This window comes from Bidens hawaiensis, unplaced genomic scaffold (assembly GCF_021521415.1).
Source record: "Bidens hawaiensis isolate Kalapana, Puna unplaced genomic scaffold, B.hawaiensis_p1.1 tig00004931_1, whole genome shotgun sequence".
Taxonomy (NCBI): Eukaryota; Viridiplantae; Streptophyta; class Magnoliopsida; order Asterales; family Asteraceae; genus Bidens; species Bidens hawaiensis.
The window spans coordinates 1,762,616-1,783,812 of NW_027491311.1; the positions used below are offsets into that span (position 1 = coordinate 1,762,616).

General features: G+C 36.9%; 2 protein-coding genes across 2 annotated transcripts in view; one reads left to right on the plus strand and one right to left on the minus strand.

Moving 5' to 3' along the window:
* LOC143628381 (leucine-rich repeat receptor protein kinase HPCA1-like) overlaps nt 1-8,326 on the minus strand; it is a 49,680-nt gene extending 41,354 nt beyond the window's left edge. Inside the window, exons 1-8 of the mRNA XM_077097994.1 lie at nt 8,143-8,326; nt 7,929-8,049; nt 7,533-7,604; nt 7,378-7,452; nt 7,206-7,277; nt 6,855-7,016; nt 6,646-6,720; nt 6,480-6,551 (exon numbers count right to left, since the gene is read on the minus strand). Of these exons, the coding sequence (XP_076954109.1) occupies nt 6,480-6,551; nt 6,646-6,720; nt 6,855-7,016; nt 7,206-7,277; nt 7,378-7,452; nt 7,533-7,604; nt 7,929-8,049; nt 8,143-8,218 (725 nt within the window). The 5' untranslated portion in view covers nt 8,219-8,326. The remainder of the gene's footprint in view (nt 1-6,479; nt 6,552-6,645; nt 6,721-6,854; nt 7,017-7,205; nt 7,278-7,377; nt 7,453-7,532; nt 7,605-7,928; nt 8,050-8,142) is intronic.
* Nucleotides 8,327-11,861: 3,535 nt separating this feature from the next.
* On the plus strand, nt 11,862-15,966 carry LOC143628390 (endoglucanase 25-like). The gene is made up of 6 exons (XM_077098004.1): nt 11,862-12,263; nt 13,118-13,431; nt 13,504-13,965; nt 14,484-14,619; nt 14,690-14,862; nt 15,484-15,966. Exons 1-6 carry the CDS (start codon nt 11,891-11,893, stop codon nt 15,883-15,885), a joined length of 1,860 nt encoding a protein of 619 aa, XP_076954119.1. The 5' UTR covers nt 11,862-11,890; the 3' UTR covers nt 15,886-15,966.
* The last annotated feature ends 5,231 nt before the right edge of the window (nt 15,967-21,197 follow it).

Here is a 21,197-nt window from a genome sequence, read left to right on the forward strand (position 1 = left end):
ATAAGAGGAGGGAGGTTTTACCCCTAATTACCCAATGTGCAAGATTTGTAAGAGTCACCATTTGGGTCGGTGCCAATTTGTAGTGTTAACATCTGTAGTTTGTGATTCATGTAACAAGACAGACATGTTGTGGTGGATTGTTGGAAGAAATTAACGACTTGCTTTAATTGAAAGGAGACCTGACATCTCAGCTTTGAATGTCCAAAGAAAAATGTTGTTGCTAGTGGAGGTGCTGGAGGAAGCGGCACCAAGAATGATCGGAAGAAAGGGAATGCTCGAGTCTTCGTACTTGGCACCAAAAAGGCTGCAGATTTACCGGACACCATCACCGGTACATTCTTAGTTAATAACGTTTATGCAAGAGTTTTATTTGATTCAAGTGCAAATCAAAGTTTTATAGATTATAATTTTTGTAATCTATTAAACCAACCCTTAAAGAAGTTAAATAAAACTATAAACGCTGAGACAGCCAGTGGTGAGTTAGTTAAGGTTTTAGAAACCCTAGAAAATGGAAAGATCTTGTTAGCATGCTACATCATACGATATAGTTATTACCTGTGACATTAGCTGGTTTTGACATAGTTCTAGGTAGGGATTGGTTATTTGATAATCATGCCTGTATCATTTGTAACAAGAAAATCATAAAAATACAAGCCCCTGACAAGCGAACAATTCAAATTGCTGGTGACAAGGATGCTGACCAAGTTAGTATAATCTCCATGATTAAAGCTAACAAATTCTTAAACCAAGGTGGTTTAGCATTTATGGCCTATGTTACCCGGGAATCAAACCAAAAGAGATAAAATATGTACCTATAGTATCTGATTTTCCCGAAGTCTTTCCAAATGAACTTCCAGGTATACCACCCAATCGAGATGTCGAGTTTAGAATAGACTTGATACCTGGAACCACTCCAATAGCTAAATCACTGTATCGATTAGCTCCAACGGAAATGAAGGAGTTGAAGAAACAATTGGATGAATTTCTAGAAAAATGATTTATCCGTCCAAGTTCATCACCTTTGGGAGCTCCGATACTATTCGCCAAGAGTAAGACGGATCAATGAGAATGTGTATCGATTACAAAGCCTTGAAGAAAGTAACTATTAAGAATCGATACCCGCTACCTAGAATTGATAACCTATCCGATTAATTGCAAGGAGAGAGTTTCTTCTCCAAAATAGACATACGCTCTAGATACCATTAGCTAAAAGTTCAAGAGTCGAACAAGGTATGGACATTATGAGTTAACCGTAATGCCATTTGGACTTACTAATGCCCCAGCCGCATTCATGGACATGATGAATAGGATTTCCACGCCTTATTTAGATAAATTTGTAATCGTATTTATCGACGATATACTCATTTATTCTAAATCAGGAGAAGATCATAAAGTTCATCTTAGGATCTTGCTTGAATTACTTTGAAACAAGAAATTATATGCTAAGTTTTCTAAGTGTGAATTCCGGCTGCATGAGTTATAATTTCTTGGTCATGTTGTCAATGCAAATGGAATTCAATTAAACCCCGCAAAGACTAAAGCAATAGCTAAATGGGAGATTCCTAGATCACCAACCGAAGTCCAAAGTTTCCTAGGTTTGGCTGGATATTATAGAAGATTCATTGAAAACTTCTCTCGAATAGCAGTTCCCTTAACTTCATTAACTCAGAAGAAAGTTAAGTATAAATGGGGAACCAAGCATCAAGTAATATTTGATTTACTCAAGCAAAAGCTTACTAACGCACCAATATTGGCTTTTCCAGAAGGTACGAAAGATTTCGTTGTATTTAGTGACGCGTCTCATTCAGGTTTAGGTGGTGTACTAATGCAAAGAAAGAAAGTAATAGCTTATGCTTCTCGGCAATTAAAAATATATGAAAAGAATTATACAACTCATGACCTAGAGTTAGTTGCCATAATTTTTGCCATTAAATTATGGAGATACTATCTCTATGGAGTCAAGTTTATCATGTATATTGATCATAAAAGATTAAATCGCATATTTGATCAGAAAGAACTTAATATGCGTTAAAGAAGATGGATGGAAACCTTAAATGATTATGATTGCGAAATCATTTATCATGAGAGTAAAGCAAATGTGGTAGCTGCCGTATTAAGTTAAAAAGAACATGAAAACCCCAAGAGAGTTCAAGCCTTAAGATAGAGCTACAGATAGACTTAATTGAACAAATCAAGAGGGCTCAGAAACAAGTCATCAAAGAAAATAAATATTCGAAGAAAAGAGTAATGGTACAATTGACTCTTTAGTCAAAGGAGATGATGATATACTCATACTTGGAAACATAATCTGGGTACCAATTGTTGGGGAACTGCGAGAAAGAATTATGAGTGAAGCTCATAAATAAAAGTACATGATGCATCCCGGTAGTGATAAGATGTATCAAAAATTTAAGCCTAACTACTGGTGGAATGGAATGAAAAAGGATATTGATCAATATGTAGCCAAGTGTCTAACTTGTTTGCAAGTTAAGGCAGAGCATCAGAAACCTTCAGGTTTGCTTCAACAACTTGAACTTCCTGTTTGGAAATGGGAGATGATAACAGTGGATTTTATTACAAAACTCCCTAAAACTACCCGTCAACATAATTCTATCTGGGTTATCATCGATAGGTTAACTAAATCTGCTCATTTCTTACCTATCAATGAATCCTATTCTATGGATAGAGTGGCACAAATATATGTAAAAAACATTGTATCATTACATGGTGTGCCATTATCTATCATATCTGACCGAGACAGTAGATTTACATCTCATTTTTGGAATAGTTTTCAGCAAGCGTAGGAACTTAGTTGAATATTAGCACTGCTTATCATCCTCAAACTAATGGGCAAAGCGAAATGACAATACAAATGCTTGAAGATATGCTCTAAGCTTGTGAGATTGATTTAGGAGGAAGTTGGGATGATCATTTTCCTTTGATGGAATTCTCATATAACAATAGTTATCACACATTCAGGACGCACCATTCGAGGCATTATATGGACGAAAATATAGAACACCGGTATGTTGGTCTAAAACTGGAGATAATCAAATATATGGACCTGAGATAGTCCAAGAAACAACAGATAAGTTATTGCAAATCCATGAACGGCTCAAGACAGCAAGAGATCGACAAAAGAGTTAGGCGGATGTTCGTTGAAAGCCATTGGAATTTCAAGTAGGCGATAAAGTTTTATTGAAAGTTTCACCATGGAAAGGTGTTGTCCGATTCGGTAAAAAGGGAAAGTTAAGCTCTCGTTTTGTTGGACCGTTCAAAGTATTAGAACAAATCAGTATTGTAGCGTATCGCTTATGTTTACCAGAAGAGATGAAAGGAATACATGATGTATTTCACATCTCTAACTTACGTAAATGTCTGATCGACGAAATTTTAGCTATGCCTTTAAGAGACGTTGAAATTAATGAAAATATAAAATTTGTAAAACAACCTCTACAAATTGAAGATTTCAAAGTTAAGAAACTTAAACAGCGAAAAATAAAGTTAGTCAAGATAAGATGGAACTCCCGAAAAAGACCACAATTTACTTGGGAATTAGAATCAGAGATGAGGAAGAAATACCCACATCTTTTTTAACGAATCTTGAGGATGAGATTCATTCCAATGTGGGGAGGGTGTAACATCCCTAAACTTTTGGGCCAAAATTTAAATTTCCAAAAGTCAAAGGACTCAAAATGAACAATATGGAAATCAAGACCCATCGCACTACGCAATGGATAGAAAACAACCCATCGCGTTACGCGATGGGCATATTATAAAATCCCAGAAATGGCGGTGTCGCGCTACGCGGCCTCCTGAGGTTAAAGGTCATCCCGATATGCGATGACCAGGTTAAGCAATTGTGACACGTGTCCACCCACGTGGCGACACATGACAGGTCAACCTATTGACAAATCAGGCCTAGTGGGCAACGTCACGATATGCAATGGCCAACCCAAATCTTCCGTCTCTACAGAATATTATGTTCGAAGGCGGTTAAAAGATCCATCGCACTACGCAATGGCCTTGTCTAAAGCTCTATCGCGTTACACTATGGAACCCCACTTTTTGCCTATAAAAGGCAACCATGGGGTAATGCTCCATTCATCCATCCGGACTCCAATCATACACACATAACCTTGAAGAGTCTGCCTCAATTCCAACGATCCGACTCGCTCGTTGTTTTGAAATACGTGCAAGAAGTAGAAGTTCTGTCGGTTTATTTCTCTGGATTACCGACGATAAGTGGGAGTGTTGCCCGCGTCAAGCCTAGGCATTTCTTATAATGTAATCATACAAGGTAGAGGTTTCGCGCGATTATTTTATTTTAAATGGTTTAGACCCTAGTCAGAGGTATACTCCATACCTTGAACAAATAATAAGGGGAAACATAGATTTTATATGACAAGGGTATAGTTGAAATATTATTTATTTATAAATATAAAATTTTATAATGTTTCGTATGAAAGAAGAAACCTGGTATATACGTTTCTTCATGAAGAAGAAACGTAGTGTATAGATGATAAATAAATAATGGACTAAAGATTCACATATTTTATAAAGAAACGATTATCAAGGTAAAGGTTATGCAAATAGACTAAAGGTCTAAAGCTAGATCGTTGATCTAGTTATTTATAAAATGTTATTCTCGTACTATAGGTCCAAGGTAACAAGCAAGTATAACTCAGTTAGACATGCTGATAAAGAACAAAGGTGAATACGTCTAAACTCTTTATAAGCAAACTTTTATAACAAGTCTTACAAATGTTTACATGGGATGGTGTATCCCTAAAAATTTATAAACAAAAGGTAATCGCAGGCCCTCGGCTATCATATACGTTTGTCTAGATCCTTTCATATGTGGGTAGACGGTGGGCACACCGCACTACACCTGATAATGCCTCCGCCATGTTGGACCGGACCTAAGTAATGTCCGAGAAGGGATTATCTTGTGTATATTGGTAGCTGCTAAGTCCTCGAGCGATGTGATGTTTAGCAAGGTGGTGTTTGTTTTTGTTTAAAACATCTGTAGGAGGCTTATGTCTGCGGACGCACAGACATAAGCTTCTGAAGACTGTTTGTTTTTTTTTTTAAATAAGATCTACAACTGCTTTTATGGTCTTAAAAAAGAAGCTATTGTTTAACTTCTTCACACATCTTCACACTTCTTAACATCCTACCAACACTCAATGTCCAACACCACCACCACCCATCATGCGCCGCCACCACCACCACCGTCCACCACCACCCACCGTCCGCCACCACCACCACCCACCGTCCGCCACCACCACCGTCCATCGCCGCCACCACCCACCACCACCACCCACCCGTTGGCCACAACCATCGTCCACCACCACCCACCGCCCGCCACCACCACCCACCACCACCACCTACCATCCGCCACCAACACCATCCACCACCCTCCAACACATCGTCCATCACCACCACCACCACCATCCCCCACCACCACCACCCACCCGTCGGCCACAACCATCATCCACCACCACCACTCACCGTCCGCCACCACCACCACCACCCACCACCACCACCTACCATCCGCCACTAACACCGTCGACCACCCACCACTATCATCGTCCATCACCACTGCCACCCACCCGTCGGCCACAACCACCCACCACCATCACCGTCCATCACCACCACCACCCACCGTCCACCACCACCACAGTCCACCGCCCACCACCAACTATTTTACTAGTCTACAGACGTTAAATGACTTCTATCTATTGTGATATGTATGATAGGTAACTAATTTTCATCTTATGCAAACGATACCCAGTTTATAAAACAAACAGTATTATATTTTCAGATTGCAGACCTTCAAACCACATCTTCAGTTGCAGACATGAAATCAGATGAAATCAGATTGCAGACAGTTTTTGTCTTCAAAAACAAACAGCACCTAAGTGGTTTCAAGTTGAGCTGGAGTTTTTAATAGTAATTCAGACTTTCAGAACTTGGTTATTTCCTAAGCCACGATGGGCCGGGTCATAAGATACCCGATGGGATAATCAAGTATCAAAATTATTTAGTGTCAATATGTTCACCAACATGTGTTGCTGACGTATTTTATAAACTGTTTTACTGGTAATTAGGAATAGGTATTTGGAGATGAAGGATAGCCATTAGACGATCTGATGGCTCAGATGAAGTTTTTTTATAATAAAATAATGTAGATTATAGTTTCTGTTATTCAAACACTTTTGTACTACTATCTGGTATTTAATTTCTGACTTATGAAATATACTAATATTTTAATCAGGACTTTTACTTTGCTGCCTTTAATTCTAATAAATTTATAAAATAGGTACCAACTAATGATCACACGTCTAGGCCCTAAGTTGGGGTGAGATATATGTTTAGCTAGAGTGAGGCATAACCCAAATCACCCATTCATTCAGGTTGAAATGGTCAAACCTCCAAAAGTTTCTTTTGAGTATGCAATTGGTAAAATTACTCACAACACCTCGAGCTTTTGAACCAGTCCTAGTGTGAACGGAATGGTGCCTGTTAATTGGTTATCTTCAAATAGCCTGCTCAATTAACGTATATCAGCTCACAATAATGTGTCACATATAAAATTTCGCATGTGTAACTCACTATAAAATTAGGTTTGCAAGAACATACACATGTATAAGAGTCATATTCGAGTTGAAGAGCTGAGATGGTATTTCACCCGAGAGTCTATTATTTCCAAAGTGGCTGCAATCAAATGCAAAATAATAATAATAATAATAATAATAATAATAAAATAAATAAAAAACACGCGCACACACACACATTATATTACTTTACTGCTATAGACATTAAAATACGAGGAGGATATTTGTGCGTACAAGTGTCTTGTGTTAAAAAGTAAATCAAGGCCCGGGTTGACTCCATCAGAAACTGGTATGGGTCCACTAAGCATGTTATCAGCTAAATCCAACACAAAAAGTTTAGACAGATTCCCGATCGATGGTGGAATAGGTCCACTGAAGCCATTAGCATTCAAAGACCTGCAGAATGATTACCAAAATAGAAATTAAGAAAGAGTAAACTAAATGGATGTTCCATGTGATTTGGCCTAATTATCGATTTCATCCCTGAGATATTTAAACCTTTGGGACGAAATTCATAACTTGAGTCAAACCACAGGGACCATCCATGTAATTTGACGGGACACGTGTTAATAATCAAATCCTTACAAGGAACTCAGCTGGGGTAGAGATCCTAATGTGTGTGGAAGTGGGCCAATGAAACTACAACCAATAAGATGTCTGGGAAGTAGTTTCAAAACAAGTTTGTATGTTACACAACTAGCTTACTCATGACAACGTAAAGTTGTAAACCGTAACACAACAATATAAATTTTCTTACAGATGTGCTAACTTCTTTAACTTCCCAATTTCTGGAGTAAGAGATCCCGCCAGACCCTTATTGTAAGACAGGTCCCTACATGTAGCAAACAACAATTCTCAAATTCAAAATTTATGCATTTTCATGGGCCAATGAAAAAGGTTTATAAGACATACAGCAATTGCAATTCAGATAATTGTCCAATGTCTCCAGAAAGAAATCCCATTAAATTGATGTTTACTAAGGTTCTGAAATTATGAAGCAGCAAAGTTAGATAGTTTCAGTAGTCATTAATATTTGTGTGTGCGCGTGTATATATGTGTGTATAGGATGAGTTCAAATAAGACCCTTTTGATAACTATGAATAAAAGAAACCACTTTTTAGCTCTCGATCATAAACCAGACATAAAGGAAGGGATGATCATGATTAATAGCGTGGAAGAGACGATTGTGTCGCGTCTCATCCAACCTCATTATCCAGCCTGCTAAAAAGTGCTTCATTTTGTTCCTAATTACTTTGTAGTCTCATTTAAACCACCCTATCATTTTCTCTACATAGCGGGAAGGCTCACATGGATGTTACACGTGAATCGTTGCAGAAGATCCCATCCCATTTGTCTCCACAAGGGTCAGAGCCAACCCAACTGGGTGGCCTATTCTGCCAACTATCCATGAGAGCTTGCAGATATACAACTGCACCAGAGACAAGGTGATGTTTATTTTGAGATAACACTTTATGAAGGGTGCTTCATGAATGAAAACATTGAACAAGTGTAAAGAACTTACTATCCTGACTCTGACCGCATGCAAACAATGCATATATCAATGGTAGCACAACTAACAGTACAATTCTTATATTCATTCTCAAGGTAGTAGAGTGTGTTAGAGATCAAGGTACTTTGAACCTCAATATTTATAAACCACTGGTTTAATTACGGTCCCATGAGTCTTCGTCTAAATGCCCAACCACTTGCTTGCATACTTCTTCAAACTCTATTTATTACTAATGATGTATGACTGATATTGATTAGCTATAGAGACTTAAAAACTAGTCAAACTTAACAGTCCATATGATGAATTATACGAGGAAGATGACTTTTGAAATGACATGTGCTTCACTGGTTAGAAGATGATAACCTTCAAGCATCTAATATTTCTCCATTAGCAAAGGTCTAAGGATTTGAATCTTGCTTCCACAAATTTCCTATCATACTTCTTGAGTCTTGACTAACACCTGCGCAGCACAAGCTTCTATTTAACTTGTCTATTGTCTAGTTGGTTAGCAGAATATCGGCTGGTCCTATGAGTATGGGTGTAAACAAGTCAAGCTGCTCGAGAGCTAACTAAAAGCTTAAAATCGGGTCGAGCTCGAGGCTAAAAATAATATTGTTTAATAAACGAGTCTGGCCTCAAACTTCATTTATAGAGCTCTAGCTGTCTCCTTGGCCTAAACAAGCCTATCATTTATATAGTTTTTATTAATATATCGAATACTTATACTTATATAATAACGTTTGTGTATAAAATTGTGATAATAATTAAATAATATATATATTACGTTATATATATAAAAAATATAATTAAAATATATATAAACAATAATTATAAATGTATATAAATTAATTAATAAATAATAAACAAGTTGAGCCCAAGCTGAAAAAACTACTCATATATGAATCAAGCTTGAGTTTAGAATTAGAGCTCGAAACGAGTCGAGCTCGGGACTTAGCTCGACTCATTTACTCTGCTGCCTAAGCTTCCCAGTAATGGTTCTCATGGTTAACAAAAAAGAAATTAAACTGTTAGTAACCTAAAATTTAGGGCTGACAATTGGGTAACTGTTAAAGACACGATAAGACCTGTTAAGCAAAAAAAGTGTGGTATGTGATTTTTTATTTTCTTAAACAATTAAAATTAGTAGGCTAGACTCTATCATATTCTTTTATTTGTACATGAAACTTAAAACTGTTATCTAGTCATGACATATAAAGTCGTTAAACGAGTCGTATTCATATTTGATACTTGTGTTAAGCGCGTCGTTTATAACCTGTTAAGGCACGAATTGCCATGCCTACTAAAAATGGACTAATCCTCCCTTTGTGTTTCTTTTCTGAATCCTATTTGTGGACGTTGAACCAAAAGATGAGACTAGACTAGACTAGTTGCCAAATATATCATTTTCTTCACATTTAATTCAACTGCCACATATGATATTCAATCAACTGCCAAACTTCTGGGCAGATCACAAGATTTTACGACACGGTAATATATCATTTTCTGCACATTTAATTATTAATGGTGGGATTTGACTAGATCATAGATAGGGTTACATGTCTACATTCCAATTATTAGTTAGGAAAGAAAATTCAAAATGGAAACAGTAAGAGGATAAGGTACGCTTGATTATGATGGATTATTGGATTAACCACCTAGAGATGCATAAACCGGTTTAAAACTCAAAACCGATACCGGTACAGTTTGATCAATAAAAGTCAAAATCAGTTTCTAATTGGTTTCGGTTCACCGGTTTCTTGACCAAGTTGCAATCGGTTTCGGTTCAGGTTGAAACTGGCTTTTGCCCGGTTTTTGCCGATTTCAGTTCGGTTAACCAGTTTGGAACTGGTTTTGGTTGAGAAAATTACAAACCGGATCCGAACCTACAGCTTCAGTTGATTCCAAACTAGTTTCTACATAATCGCTTTCAAACTGGTTCGGTTTCAATTCGATTTTCACGTCGGTTCGGTTAACCCGTTTTATTTGCCCACCTCCATAACCACCAAAGGCTTCTTTGCTTTGCCGCTCATTTGGGACACTGAATTTTATTAATCCTAAATTTCACACTTTGGTCAGTAATAATTTCAACTTAAGAAATTTTCCTTTAGAGTCCCAACTTATAAACTATTTACTTCCACCAATCCTTAACTAAATGGGGTCTAATGCTGTTAGTTTTTGGTGGCGTGGCAGATAATGTGGATGCCTATGTAATTGCTGTAAATGTAGTCTCAATGCAGGGGTGGCTTGTGGGACAGCGAAAACAAGTTAAAGCTTTAGGCCCACACTTAATTAAGGCCTCCAAGTAAAAAAAAAACTTAATATATAGATATATTATAATGGGTAAAGTAAATTTAAGTAGTGTATTGGTGTGGTGGTAATGGGTAAAGTAAACTTAAGTAATGTATTAGTATGGTGGTTATTACTAGAGTATAAGTTATGAGTTCAAAACTTGTAGTAAGTATAGTTTTTTTCTTAACAATTTTGATGAAATGACCACAAAATCTTGGTTCGATTTAGGCCTCCACATTAGTTGAGCCGACCCTGTCTCAATGAAATTTAACAACAAATAATGTCAATTACCTATATAATTATTGTAAATGTAAGATGACCTTGTATTACCGTGTATGATAAGTATATTGTTAAATTAGTACTTTAATTATTTATTAAATATTTTATTTTAATTAATTACATGTGTAATACACAGTCTATATAACTCGTTACTTGTTAAGAGCCTTTCTTTTGTTTGGCCGAGACATTTAAATATTCAGGACCGGCGCTACTAAAAACATTTAGATTATTATTTGTGAACACATTATGTGGTTTTGAGTTTTCATTCTATAGAAGGGACCGAACAAATAGCCAAATATAAGCCTTACTGGGTCTTATTTGAGCGCCCCTTGACTCAATAGGAGCCTTGCGTAACTCTATTATTAATAAAAGAAATTGATTGGTCATAAGGTAAAACCAACGGTTACCGTTTGATACATCAATGCATTGCACTCGAAGCAAGTGTAGGCGTAAGGAAGCAATCACTTGTACCTGCCACCAAATTTAAGGATTAAATTATAAGAATCATCCCTTAACTATTATCGTTAGCAATTTAGGTCCAAACATCTTGTTCTTTACATTTGTTGTTTTATCAACCACTATTTAATTTGTAAGGTTAACGTTCAAATAAACTGTAAAAGTCGTATTCTTTTGATATTTTTATCATACATATCGTGGATATTTACCACCATCAAAGCGTAACTCAAATCTCATTATTTCGCACCGTTGTATCCTATTCTAAAAGAGTTTTTCGGGCATCCAAGTTTTAGGACGGAAAACAATATTTTTTTATAAAACAGTCTAGGTGCGTCTAAAATAGGGAGCCATGACTTATGCATGGTTCCTTGTTCTACATATGACGACAAACACTTATATTTTTAAAATTATATAAATGCACAACCACCTGAAGTTATATTTTCCCAAACTTGATCCATTAGGTAGACAATCCGACCGGGCTTATAATATGTAATGTACGTCTTCTTACAACAAACTACCGCATTTAGCGACAAAGACAAGGGACTTTTCCAACTATTCTTCAATAGTATAGGGAGTGAAGCAAACAAATGTTGTAAGCTAAAATGTCTTCATCTCCAAGTCGACTCACCACCCAATTTCCTACACTTTTCATCAAGAAAGCATTTAAGTAAGATGCACACTTGGAACCATAATATACAGAATCATAAACAACCTTTGATCCATTCACATTTCAAACATGTTTGGGAGAGATCCATGGGGTGGGTCATTGGAAATAAACAATGCGGATGCTCCGGACCATGATGACCGGAGCAGGAACCTGAATGATTTTGATAAGGCCGCAGTGTCGCGGCCTTTAGATGAGACCCAACAGAGTTGGCTGTTGGGTCCCAAAGAACAGAAAAAGAAGAAGTATGTTGATCTTGGTTGTGTTATTATTAGCCGTAAGATCTTTGTTTGGACGGTTGGATTTGTAGTGGCAGCAGGATTTATTGCTGGATTCGTTGCATTGATTGTCAATACTGTTCCTAGGCATCACAAGCATCACCCTCCTCCGGATAATTACACTATTGCCCTTCAGAAAGCTCTTATGTTCTTTAATGCACAAAAATGTAAGTTTTCTTATTTTCTTGTATTTCCATCAAATATGATATATAATGTGTAACAAAAATGGTGTTAATTATTCGAATCAGACGTTAGCAAATGGTGATCCGAATATTCGAATTATATACTTTTTTTTATTTATATTTAAATATACATGAATTTTTTTTATGTATTTTGTATACATATTTTTTTTCTTAGTTTGGGTCATTCGAATAAAGCATAACTCAAATTTTCAAAACGGTTTTCAATTCTAATTCAAATTTGCGTTACGCTTCTAAATTTTTAAATTTAATTAACTTATCAAAATAACTTGAAAACCGACCTCTGTTAACAAATACTCGTCAAGTGCTCGCATGTGTTAAGAGACTCTAAAAGATCTAATTCAAACACGAATTGATATAACTCACCTAGACGTATCCGATGAATTTAGCTTGAATAACTCTCAATTTTATAACCAGAAAAATATAACTGTAAAACTGATTACAAACTCATGTAACCAGAATCACAACGTTGGTTAGGTTATGACTATGACTCGGTACAATTAGTGATGAACTAGAACTCCTAATTAAATAATAAATAAAACCCACATGTTTGACTACTAACATAATTAGTTATCATAAACTAAATTCAACTCATTTAATTTACTCTCGTTGATTTAATTAATCGACCAAATTCCATAACTCGAAAGCGACGCAGCCTAAACCGTCTCATTACTCGAGATCGGCCCAACCAGCTTCATTGGCTGGAGGGCAAGAATTAAGTCCAACACTAATCTTTATAGCCCAAATACGTTTTTTGTTTGCACACTAGCCTGTATGATCTTTCAGCTTATCATCATGTTGTTTGTGTTTGCAACATGCAGCTGGAAAACTCCCAAAGCATAACAATGTTTCATGGAGGGGTAACTCATGCTTAAATGATGGAAAGGAAGATAAGTCCGGGGCGGTCTTGAAAGATCTTGTAGGCGGGTATTATGACGCTGGGGACACGATCAAGTTTCATTTCCCGAAAGCCTTTGCCATGACAATGCTAAGCTGGAGTGTGATCGAATACAAAGCAAAATATGAAGCTGCTGGTGAGCTCAATCATGTGAAAGAGATTATCAAATGGGGAACCGATTATTTCCTCAAAACGTTCAATTCTTCGGCTGATTCGATCAACCAAATCGTCTCTCAGGTGACTTGTATGTTTAGGATGTTTGTTTTTCAAAATAATCTCATTTTCTAAACAACATGTATAATGTTGTAGGTTGGGAAAGGTGATACATCAGGAGGAACAAGTGATCCCAATGATCACAGTTGTTGGATGAGACCTGAAGACATCGACTACCCTCGCCCCATTACTGAATGCTCTAGCTGCTCGGACCTTGCTGCTGAGATGGCAGCCGCGTTAGCTTCCGCATCAATTGTTTTCAGAGACAGCAAACCCTACTCAAAGAAACTTGTTAAAGGTGCTGCAACCCTGTGGCAGTTTGCTAGAGATCAGCGTGGGATGTATACTGGTGGTGGAGCCGATGCTGCAACGTTTTATAATTCGAGTATGTATTGGGATGAGTTCGTATGGGGTGGTACTTGGATGTATTATGCAACCGGGAATCAATCGTATCTTTACATTTCTAGCCACCCTAAACTTGCTAAGCATGCTGGTGCGTTTTGGGGTGGCCCTGATTATGGTGTTCTTAGCTGGGATAACAAGCTTACTGGAGCTCAAGTAAGTTAGTAATAACATTTCAGCTCTATCTGGTTGGGTTAGGGGTGCCAAATGGGTTGCGTGTATGGTTTGATGGGTCTGACCTGACACGAAACTGAAAATTTGGCACGAAGCCGAACACGACATGGGCCTGAAAATGGTGTCAGACACGTGGACCCGAAAACAACACAAACATGACCTTGTTTAACCCAAATTTTTTATTTTTTGCATAGTATCATTTTATATTTACATGTTCACAACAAAAATTACAACTTTTTAAAACGTTTACATTTTAATAATAAAATCTTATATCAATTTTTCTTTTTATATTCTAAATACCCAGCCAATATAACTTATGAAGTAAAACCCAAATATTTCATGTTAGGTTCGTGTCGTTTCAGAAAATCGCACCCCTAGTTAGGGTGTTACAGTTGTGGTATTAAAATCAGGCTCTTTCTTGTAGAAAACTTAAACCTTTAAACCAAATCTGTTATCGATTATTCAATGCTTATTAATGTTCTATTTTGTTATGTTTTTAGGTCCTACTAACGAGGTTGAGATTGTTTCTGAGCCCGGGTTATCCGTATGAGGAAACATTGCAAACATATCATAACCAGACAAGCATTGTCATGTGCTCATACTTGCCATACTTTTCAAGTTTCAACAGAACAAAAGGTAAAGTAGTGACTAACTTCAATGTTCATTCAATCATACTGACGGTGATAGTGATTACCGTTCGTTGCAGGTGGGTTGATCCAGTTAAATCACGGGAGACCGCAGCCACTTCAGTATGTTGTAAATGCAGCTTTCTTAGCTACCCTTTACAGTGACTATCTCGATGCTGCAGATACGCCTGGATGGTATTGTGGGCCTAATTTCTACTCAACCAACGAGTTACGCAAATTTGCACAGACTCAGGTATGCATTATAGCTAGAGGTGGCAAAATGGGTTGGTTACATGTTTTGCTCAAAAATGGGTAACTTTCAGTTATGCCTTTAAACGAACCGAACGTTCAATAAACAAATGAACTTCAGCATGTGTCTCGTTCGTCCATTTATGTTCGTGACCGTTCGTTTATTTAAATTTGTTTGTGTTCGTTCTTTTGCTTTCGTTGATATATCTATATAAAATTCTTTAGGCTCGTTACAATTTATTCAAGTTTCGAAAACTTTTTAGCCCAACTCATTGGACACGTTTACTTTTAATTGGTTTTAGCTCAGTTATGTTTGTTTACCTATGTTCAGTTATATATGTTTGTTCGTTTACATTCTAAAGCTGTTCGCTTGTACTTTCAACGAACGAACATGAACACGTCCATTGTCTTAATGAACGAACATGAACAAGAAAACTTCGTTTATTTAATTGCTAATGATCATTTGTTCATTAAAGTCAAATGAATGCACTTAGCACGCATGCTTTCTTTGTGTATATTCGGTTCATTTAGAGGCCTGCTTTTAGTACATATATATTTGATTGGGTCGGGTTGATCAGAAGCACTTATTACTATGTACTAACGCAATGTTATGTTGCTCTGATAGATTGACTATATCCTTGGAAAGAACCCGAAAAAGATGAGCTATGTAGTCGGTTTTGGCAACCATTATCCGAAGCAAGTCCATCACAGGGGTGCATCTATCCCCAAGAACAGAATCAAGTACAGCTGCACAGGCGGGTTTAAGTGGAGAGATGCTAAAAGTGCGAACCCGAACACTATAGTAGGTGCCATGGTTGCTGGTCCCGACAGACACGATGGTTTCCATGATGTGCGTACAAACTATAATTACACAGAACCAACTCTTGCTGGAAATGCTGGTTTAGTTGCGGCCCTAGTGGCCCTTTCGGGTGACCGAACAACAAAGATTGATCAAAAGACTATGTTTTCAGCAGTGCCCCCAATGTATCCGAATCCACCGCCACCACCAGCTCCTTGGAAGCCTTGAGAACACTGATTCGGCTCGTGATTGTTGTTTTCTCTCTAATGTTGTTTGGACTTATAGTGACCAAGATTTTGCTAGGAGAAAGCTGGTTGTGGATGTGGTGATTTACTTATGAAAATGGAAGATCTGATTATACATGTATAGTTAGCATGTTTGTGTTAAATGTATGTAGAGACTAGAGTTTGATATAATATTAATATTGGTTTTCAAATGAAATCTTTTTGTTTCCAAGTTTGTCAATGTGACTTTCCTGGGGTGATTTTTTTGTTAACATAAACATAGTTTATTGTAACTGGTTTGATAATTTAAATAAAAGAGATTTAAATAATGCAAATTAAGAGGTGGAGAGTATATTTATGCTAATATAAAAGTGTAAACATAAGTCTAGATTTAACTTGGGTTTGCCAAATTTGTTGGCCAGCATAAACCATGTATAGCTCAGCACCAGAGTGTGTTAGAAAATCAATTAACTTTGTACAAAATTTGTGGTTAGCATGAACAAAGGATCCGCTTAGTGTATAACCTTTGAACAAACGAATCGGATCTAGGGATGTTCATTTGTATTTGGTTTTTGAATTGCGTTAGCATCCGAATTTGGTTTTTTGAATGGGCATCAAATTCATCATACCATATGAACAAAACTCATTCCGAAGATGAAACTTGTTTAACTACATATATCAATGTTAGGCAGAACAAGGCCGAACGAAATTCATTTTACTACACCAATCATTCTAAAAGTATTAAATATAGCATGACGCCATGATATATACATACCCTACAAATTAGCACCACAATTTAAATCTATCCCTTTTAAGATATTTTCCCTAACTACTATCTAAGATATATATATATATATATATATATATATATATATATATATATGTATATATATGGTAAGGTTAAAATGAAAACCCACTTGAGTTGTGAAAACCCGCGAAAACTCTATGTAACTTTTTTTTTGTTACATGTAATATATATTGTAACATTTAATACAAAACATCGAAACATCAAAAAAAAAGTGTTGCTATTTTTTAACATTTTTTTACTAATTTTTATATATGTTTTCAGAAGAGAGAAAAAGTTATATTTGTATTTACATTTTTTATTCACTTTAATTGTGAATCACAAGATTTAAACATTAATTAAAAACATGTGATTGATAATGAGTTTCTAGAGTTTTCACAACTTAAAGTGGGTTTTCATTTTATACTTAGCCTATATATATATATATATATATATAATCTCTTCACAATAACTTTTGGTCCTCACTTATCAGCTCAACAATTTGTAGGACATGAGAATCAAGTTCCCAACCAAGAAAGCATCCAAAACTTATAAAACAATTCACCCACCTATAAGGCTATAACTCACTCACCAAACTTGTCTTGTACATTATTATGTATATTATGTAGTTACGTGTGATTTAAAATAATGCACCATAAGTGAAAGCACCAAAAAGGTAAGATCAACCAAGACGGAGCCTTTATTATTATTATTATTATTATTATTATTATTAGAGGTAGGGTCCCACACTCATTCGCGGAAGCAGCGAGAATTACCTGCAACATTCTCTTGCTCCCGCGAGCCAGCCCCCAAAGACAACAATCTAAAGGATAGTCACCCACGGAAGACATACAACACATAACGACTAGTCCTACAGACAATCAGAGTGCGGAACCCCATTCAGAGTACATGTCGTATAGAAAGAACTGGGAGAGCCTATTAGGAGAGGCTAACACTGTACCTTCAGGTGACAACCATTCTACCTGCCAGTTGTTGTGACCAATCAGAGACCACATACGTGCTCGCTCACCCATAGGGAACAAATAGAAGGTTCGATTGACGATGACAGCCTGGTCAAATCTTCTCTATCGCTCGGGCTATAAATAGGATGTTGAATTAACAATTTAGGCATCGAGTTTTCTCCATTATTACTCTCAATAGTCAATACCGATTCTCACGCTGGAGAGTGGTTACGAGAAGAACCCCATAATCCCCTTCTCGTAACGGTGCAAGATACATTGGTGATAACCTTGAATCATGTGATTATACATCCTTACCCGGACGAAATGCTAATTAAGTTGATCATATTTAGTTCACTTGTTTTTGGGGGGATTCCGGATCAAAAGACGACATATATGATAAATTTCGTATTTGTTGGCGGTTGAAAAAATAGAATAAAATAAAAAATGATAAATCCCTTTGTAAGGAAGAAAGCATAAGCATGGCGTGATAGTCGCTGACCCACAATGATGGCGACGTTGACCGCCTTAGAAAACCTACTCCAACTCCTTCTACTCGTAATCACAATGACAATGAAGAGGAGACATTGACATTGAAATTGAAAGCCAAGAAGAAGAGACTTGCTCTCTACACCACTCCTATTTTCTTCATAATGGACCTGATAATTGTTTCTTTGGTGGCTGAAGAGAAGATATATAAACATTAATTCGATGATGGGTTTGTGGATCATTCAGTGACTGTTGCTACTCTACTCTACTCTAGCTCCTAGGGTTTCAGGAGATTAATGGGGAATTTTACGATGTTAACTATCTTGGAATTTTAGATCATTTTTTTATAATAATAATAATAATAATATAAGGATGGTTATATTATATGGCATGCTTGTTTGGTGGGACACGAAGAGGAAGTCGGTATGGGGTTGCATAGGATTGGAGCTTCGATCATAGCTTATTCATATGCTACACGCAGGCAGTTACGTGTTTGAAAATATTGTGATACACAGCCAGATGCTAGCTGCTTTTGATTAGGGGTGCTCTTGTTGGGAAAAACGACCACATAGCCACGAACGGTAAACAAAAAATGCGGAATTAATCTTTGTTTGGCTAAACTTTTTTTCCCGACCCGAATGAACCAATGAGGATGCAAACAAATAGGGTAATATAAAAGTAACAAGAGACAAAAAAATTTCAGCGTGGAAAACCTGTCAAGGCGAGAGTAAAAACCACGAGACTACTAGAGCCGCTTCAAATCTACTATCACCAATAATGAGCAATACAAAGTCTTCTCTAGATAAAAGGACCAATGTACTCACCTCCATTGTCTGTTCGAATACACTTGAGCTTCTTCTCAATTTGTCTTTCAACTAAGGCATGAAACTGCTTAAACACATCAAATACTTGATCTTTAGACTTCAAAGTATAAACCCATACCTTTCTCGAATGATTCATCAATAAATGTGACAAAATATAAGCAGCCCCCAAGTGATCTAGTCTTCATAGGACCACATACATCCGAATGCACCAAGTCGAGTATACTTTCTTTTCTATGAGGCGAATGACTGTGAAAAGAAGCTCTCTTTTGTTTACCATTCATACAATGAGAACACTTCTTCAAATGAACATCTTTCACACCGGACAAGGCATCTTTCTTCAATAAAATAGACATCCCTTTTTCACTCATATGAACAAGTTTCTTATGCCACATATCGGTTACATCAGAACTCGTCAACGAATGAACCGAGTCCCTGGAAATCTTTGGATGTGCCATGTATAACTTTGAAGTTCTTTCACCTCTTGTCACGATCAACGAACCACGAGTGAGTTTCCAAATTCCACCACCAAAGGTACTGTGGAAACCATCATCATCTAATGTGCCTGCGGAGATCAAATTAAGTCTAATATCCGGAACTTGTTTTACATTGTGTAAAACCAACTCCATCCCAGTATCAAACTTCAAGCAAACATCCCCAACACCAACGATCTTTGATAGCCCATTATTACCCATCTTGACATTCCGAAAATCACCAGGAGTATAAGACGAATAAAAATCCCTTTGTGATGTCACATGACAAGTAGCACCACTCTCAACAACCCAACTCGAATCATCACGTGCAATGTTCACCCTATCATAATCACAACAAATATGAGATTCTTCGGTGGCAGTGTTAGTTTCAGAAGTACCTTCATCACCGTCGTCTTTCTTGTGGTTGTTCTTTTTATTATTGTAATTAGCCTTCTTGTTCTCCCTTTTCAATTGCCTACAGAATTTTACCGTGTGCCCTTTTCTACCACAATGATGGCACTCAAATTTTTCAAACTTCCCTTTGGACTTATTACGGACTGAAATGTTGCTCGCTCGCCGGGGTGGTGAGTTCTTTCTCATAGAAAAAAAATGGGAGATTTGTTAGGGTATTTTTTTACCCATGAAAAAGCCCAACAAATACTGTTCTACATGGGTTTATAACTATATTATTATTTAGTAATAAATATGAAAATAAAATATGTGTGCTTATTAAATGTTGCTTCCCAAACGGACAGAACCGAATCGGTTATTTTACTTGGGCCCATGACCACTAATATTGAAGATTGCTTGGTGGGTTTTTGTGTGGACAACAAGTAACATCAAACATATTAATAGGGATTATTCCCTTTCAGCCGTATACACACATATTCAAAAGTAATAGAAAACCTTTTTGGTGATTTTCCTTTGTTGCTGCCGAAGACCAACAGAGACGAAGACAAGGTTGTATACTCCATTATTTTGGGTGGTTTAAAGAGATAAGAGACGTTTCAGAGATTGGTATTTTTCTCGCTGGTGTTACCTCTTACTCCTTTGCTTTATTCCATATACTTGAAGATTGTTTGTACCAAGTATATGTGATTGTGTATGCCTCTAGTTTTACCTAGAGAAGACTTTTGTATTGCTCATTATTGGTGATAGTGGATTTGAAGCGGCTCTAGTAGTCCTGTAGTTTTTACTCTCGCCTTGAGAGGTTTTCCACGCTAAAATTATTTGTGTCGCTTTTACTTTTAATTATACCCTATTTGTTTGCATCCTCATTGGTTCATTCGGGTTGGGAAAAAGTTTAGCCAAACGAAGATTAATTCCGCATTTTTGTTACCGTTCGTGGCTAGGTGGTCGTTTTTCCAACAGAGTGGTATCAGAGCTTAGGCTCTTATTCTTGGGTTAAGACTTGTTTGAACAATGGAAGCTAATACAAGCAGGATGGTGAATTTGAATGGTGCTAATTATCATGTTTGGAAAGGCAAGATGGAAGACCTTCTTTACGTGAAGGATTATTATTTGCCTGTGTTCACTATCGATAAATCTGAAGATAAAACTGTTGAAGAGTGGAATATTTTGCATAGAAAGGTTTGTGGGTATATTCGGCAGTGGGTTGATGATAATGTTTTGAACCATATTAGCGGGGAGGTTCATGCTCGTACTCTATGGACCAAGCTTGAAGAGTTGTATGCTCGGAAAACTGGGAACAACAAGTTGTTCTTGATTAAGCAGTTGATAAACTTGAAGTACCGTGATGGTACGCCTGTTACTGATCATTTGAATGCTTT